Source organism: Aquarana catesbeiana, linkage group LG01, assembly GCF_042186555.1.
Source record: "Aquarana catesbeiana isolate 2022-GZ linkage group LG01, ASM4218655v1, whole genome shotgun sequence".
In the NCBI taxonomy this organism is placed as follows: domain Eukaryota; kingdom Metazoa; phylum Chordata; class Amphibia; order Anura; family Ranidae; genus Aquarana; species Aquarana catesbeiana.
The window spans coordinates 951,473,651-951,478,916 of NC_133324.1; the positions used below are offsets into that span (position 1 = coordinate 951,473,651).

The window sequence follows — 5,266 nt, forward strand, 5'->3', positions numbered from 1 at the left end:
TTTCAGTTTAACACCTAAACTTGTACCTTCAGCAGTCCCTTTTGTCTCATTAAATCATAAAAGATTTTTTTTTGTATTTTTCACAGTTACTGACATTTAGTGACAGACTGTAACTACCTACATAAAGCACACCTATAGAGAGAATTCAGACCATTCACATGACTGTCTGCTGTCAGAAAAGGATTTGTTCCAGTTAGACGGCCTAGGTAAAGCAGTTTGGGTGCTGATGATAGCAAAAAAAAAAAAAAAAAGACACACACAATAGTCACACAGAAACACTGAACAATCCTCAATATAATAAAGGGGAAAATAGCTATTCATTCTGATTACTGGTCTAAACGTTAACACGTGAGGATCTGTTCAGGGTATTTAAAGGCCATTTCCCCCCCAGCCGTGTATCAGCACAGATTAAACAAGTTAACCCACTGACAAACCGAGCAAAATGGGAAAGGTAAGGAGAATATATGAAAATTGCATTAACAAGAAAAACAATTATTTTTCACTAAACTTTTAATACCAGGTAACTTTTAAGGCTTTGTTACGCTGCAAAAAAAAAAAAAAAAAAGAAGAAGAAAATATATAAATATATATTTTGTAAATACAATGTAACAATAATGATGTTTTATTGCTACATTGTGTTTTTTAATGAGACATTCTGCAGTTATTAATTAAAGTGATACTAATGTCTTGTTTGTTTTTCTATAAAAATAACAAACATTTTCTACTTACCTGCTCTGTGAAATGGTTTTGCACAGAGCTATCCAGATTCTGCTCTTCTCAGGGCCCTCTTCGCTCCCTCCTGTCGTGTGACCCCCATAGCAAGCGGCCCTAGCCGAGCTGTAGCTCCCTGTGTCGATTCAGGCATGGAGCCCCCCCTCTCTCTCCTAATTGGCTAACTGATTTTGATTGACAGCAGTGGGAGCCAATGGCGCCATTGCTGTGCTCCAGCCAGTCAGGAGGGAAAGTCCCTCCAGAGACAGCTGAGCTTTGGTGGTAATTTGGCTGGAAGGTGTCACCAGGGGCAGAGGAGCAAGATGAACAGCAAGTGCCCTAAGTACTGAGATAAAGATGTTTAGGGCATAGCCCAGTGTCCCCCTCCAAAAACACTTGGCCACTGCTGAGGGGCTGGAAGACCCTACCACAAGACCTTGTTACCACAAGACCATAGCACACTATGGGAAATACAGGCATCCAACAGGAAGAAGCTTCAGCACTGGATCACAGAGAAGGAAAGAGACATGAAGATGTTCATATTTAAGAGCTCTTTGATTGCAGGGGTCTATGATCTTTATTTTTTTCAACTGAACAAGGTCGCTTTTACTATGGATACATTTAGCATAACTTTAACTGTGCATGCATTGAATTATACTGTGTATAAAAACAAAATTGTATTATTTCCATTTCATAGATCATCTTCTATGAGGACAAGAACTTCCAGGGCCGCTCCTATGAGTGTAGCTCTGAATGCCCTGACCTGTCCTCATACTTCAGACGCTGCAACTCCATCCGTGTGGAAAGTGGGAACTGGATCCTGTATGAGCTCCCCAACTACAGAGGACACCAGTACTTCCTCCATAGAGGAGAGTATCCTGACTTCCAGCAGTGGATGGGCTACAATGACTCCATTAGATCTTGCCGTCTGAGCCCCCAGGTATTAAGACACAATGATGTAGTATTGGTTTATGGACAATACAGGTTTTTTCCAAAAAGCAAAATCCAATGATCATGTTCATAGTGCATAACTATAATAGTAACCAAGTGTTAGCTTTCTTGTAGGGCACACGTTGGTCCACAAAACATTCTGGTTGTGAAAAGGAACAGAGGGGGATTAAAGGAATATTTGGAAATGGGGTGATTGACAATCCATTAAAGTGAGCGTTAAGCTGCCCATACATGGGTAATTTTTTTTAACTGACTCAATTCCCCCATCCACACATTCAAGATGGACGGGGGAGTACTCCTGCTGTGTCACTGTATTCTGACAGTGGGCAGACTTCCCATTGTCAGAATAAACAGATCAGCACTGCAGACTATTGCCTGCTGCACTTATTCAGTGGCTTTTATCTGGCAGGGAGGTTGAACAGTGGTCAGTTGGAGTGGCCACACATGGATCAAAATTCAGCCAGTCCTTGCTGAGTTTCTATCCATGTCTGGCCAGCTTTAAATTGGAGGGGAGCAATGCCTTGATTGGACAAATCCTTCCCCGTTGAAACCAGATTTTAAAGTGTGGTGCCGCGTACACACGGTCGGACTTTTCGACCGGACTGGTCTGACGGACGCCGACGGACCAAATCCGGCGAACAATCTGATCGTGTGTGTGCTTCACCGGACCTTCAGCGGACTTTTCCGGTCGCAAATCTGACAGACTTTAGATTTGGAACATGCTTCAAATCTTTACGTCATAACTCCATCGGACCCAAAAACCGACGCTAGGGCAGCTATTGGCTACTGGCTATCAACTTCCTTATTTTAGTCCGGTGTACGTCACCACGTACGAATCCGTCGGACTTTGGTGTGATCGTGTGTAGGCAAGTCCGGTCATTAGAAAGTCCATTGAAAGTCCGCCAAAAGTCCGTCAAAAGTCTGTCGAAAGTCTGTCGGACAAGCTGTCGGACTTTTGTAGCTGAAAAGTCTGACCGTGTGTACGTGGCATAAGTTCGTCTTTATAGAAAATTTGTAAGGTGACCTTACACTGGACCCCCTCCCCATCCCACCCGGTCCTGCTGTACCAGTCCCTCGATCCCCCACTGTCAGACACCGGCAAACAGCTTCATCAGTTTGGGAATTTGAAAGCATAAGATAACCTCAGTACCTGAAATCTCAATACATTTTTGTATACAGGCAGGAAGAACAAAAGACAAAAATGAAAAAAAAATCTAAAAATGTAAGCTGATGTTAAACTCTATCTATACACAAGAACGAAAAAAATGTATATATTGCAGCTTACCACTCCTTGTATGTGGTGGTTTCATTTGTTGGATTTATTTAGGCTAAGTGCTAAATTATGCAAGCACAGAAAAAGTACCTCGAACCCCGCCAAAAATGTAATGTCTTTGTTCCCTACTGCACACTGAACCAAAGTCTTAACTACTGTTAACTTTCCCTGTTCTCATCTGTGAATTACAGAAAACCTTCCCCAATGTTGTTGAGGTAACAACCATTGATCCCTCCACACATGCCAGGGTGCTGGGTGTAATCGTTGACTCTGACCCCTCCTTCAGCCCCCACATCCAATCACTGGCTAAATCCTGCCACCTTAACCCAGCAACATCTCCAGAATTCGACTAATGACACCACAAAGCAACTTATTCACTCCTTGATTATTTCCCGCCTTGACTACTGCAACTCTCTCCTTAATGGCCTACCCTTATGCAGGCTATCCCCCTTTAAGTCTATTATGAATGCTGCTGCTAGACTAATACACCTCACTAACTGATCCGTGACTGCTGCCCCTCTCTGCCAATCCCTTCACTGGCTTCCCCTACCCTACCGTATAAAATTCAAAATGCTAACCATAACATACAAGGCCATCCACAACATCGCCCCCATCTACATCACCAACCTCATCTGCAGATATCGCCCAAATCGTTCCCTCCGCTCCTCCCCGGACCTCCTGTTCCCTTGTTACCTCCTCCCATGTTCGCCTTCAGAACTTCTGCAGAGCCTCTCCCATCCTCTGAAACTCCCTGCCCCAGTATGTCCGATCAGCCCCTAACATGTCCACCTTTAGGAGATCCCTGAAAACTCACTTATTCAGTGAAGCCTTTCCCACATCCACCTAACAACTGTCCCCGAGCCACCCCTATCAAATCATTCCCTGCATCTATTACCTTTTGTACCACCACCCTCTCCCTTTAGAATGTAAGCTCTATGAGCAGGGTCCTCCTGTCTCTTCTGTATTGAACTGTAGTATAATTGTGCTGTCCCCCCTCTACATTGTAAAGCACTGCATAAACTGTTGGCGCTATATAAATCGTGTATAATAATAATAATAATAATAATGTAAAGGGAAGGAAGAGATGTACTATAGTTCAAATCAGATGAGCAATCTTGGACAGCAATGCTGATTCTCCACAGATACAGTAGAGTGAGTGATCATTGTCAACCTAGGACATAAAATGTGTTACTGGCAGGAGAGCTTGGAAAAAATAATGGAAAAAGCCCCAAAAATACCAAAACAAACAAACAAAAAAACAAACACAGCTACCATGTCTGAACTGTTAACCTTCAACATAATACATTTTTGTTCTTTGATTTAGATGTCTTTCAACTAAATGCTAAAATAAAACAATGTACACTAGCCATAAACCTACTTTTTTAGTACAATGTACATAAGAAACTTTTTTTTTTTTAATATTTTGAGATGTGGGAGAGGGTTTAATCCAACTGGGCTGTTGACTGCTGTATGACTTCCACTGCAATACTCTTTGCCATGAGCTGAGCTTCTGTAGTCGTTGCTCCCCTAGTGATTTCCTTTAAAATAAATAGAATGCTCATTTCTTGTAAGAGAATTGGAATGTTCAACAAAGAGTGGCACTGGAGGTAGTTGGAGAGCTTCCTTCAGGGATTATGGGTAGTCATTGGACATGCAAATGACCCTACCCTATTTTATTCTACAAAATAATACAGCTTTGGCAAGTGCTCCATTTAAATATTGAGGTCAATGATACATGAATGGACACTGGTCATTATTTTTTAATAATATCACATTTTGTTTGAATTTGTTTTGTTAGCATCAAGGGTCCTTCAAAATCAGGGTCTATGAGAGAGAAGACTTCAAAGGTCAGATGATGGAGTTCAATGAGGATTGTCCTCATGTCTACGAAAGATTCCGCTATCATGACATCCACTCTGTTCAAGTTCAAGATGGCTTCTGGATGTTCTATGAGGAGCCCAACTACAAGGGACGTCAGTATTACCTGAGGCCTGGAGAGTACAGGAGATACACCGACTGGGGAGCCACAAGCCCCAGAATTGGATCCTTCAGATGCCTTCGCCATTCCTTCTAAAACTGACAGAAATTTGTTTGCCCTAAAATAAATCTTATGAAAATTTACTTTTGTTGCGTATGTGGGTTTTTTTTATTATTATTTATACAATTAAGTTTACTCAATGATCAGGTGTCATGAGTAATGACAATATGCAAAGTACAGTACTCACACAACCAATTGGACTAAAGAAAATTAAAAACACCAATATCAGTGCTTGTTTAGACACATGTTAGGTGACACTTATTAAAACAAATTTTATTCTTACAGTGTTACTC

General features: G+C 41.7%; 1 protein-coding gene across 1 annotated transcript; it reads left to right on the forward strand.

The window, feature by feature from the left end:
- Positions 1 to 273: 273 nt before the first annotated feature.
- LOC141121786 (gamma-crystallin-3-like) lies at positions 274 to 5,050 on the forward strand. Its single transcript, XM_073611508.1, has 3 exons — positions 274 to 451; positions 1,409 to 1,651; positions 4,734 to 5,050. Exons 1-3 carry the CDS (start codon positions 443 to 445, stop codon positions 5,007 to 5,009), a joined length of 528 nt encoding a protein of 175 aa, XP_073467609.1. The 5' UTR covers positions 274 to 442; the 3' UTR covers positions 5,010 to 5,050.
- The last annotated feature ends 216 nt before the right edge of the window (positions 5,051 to 5,266 follow it).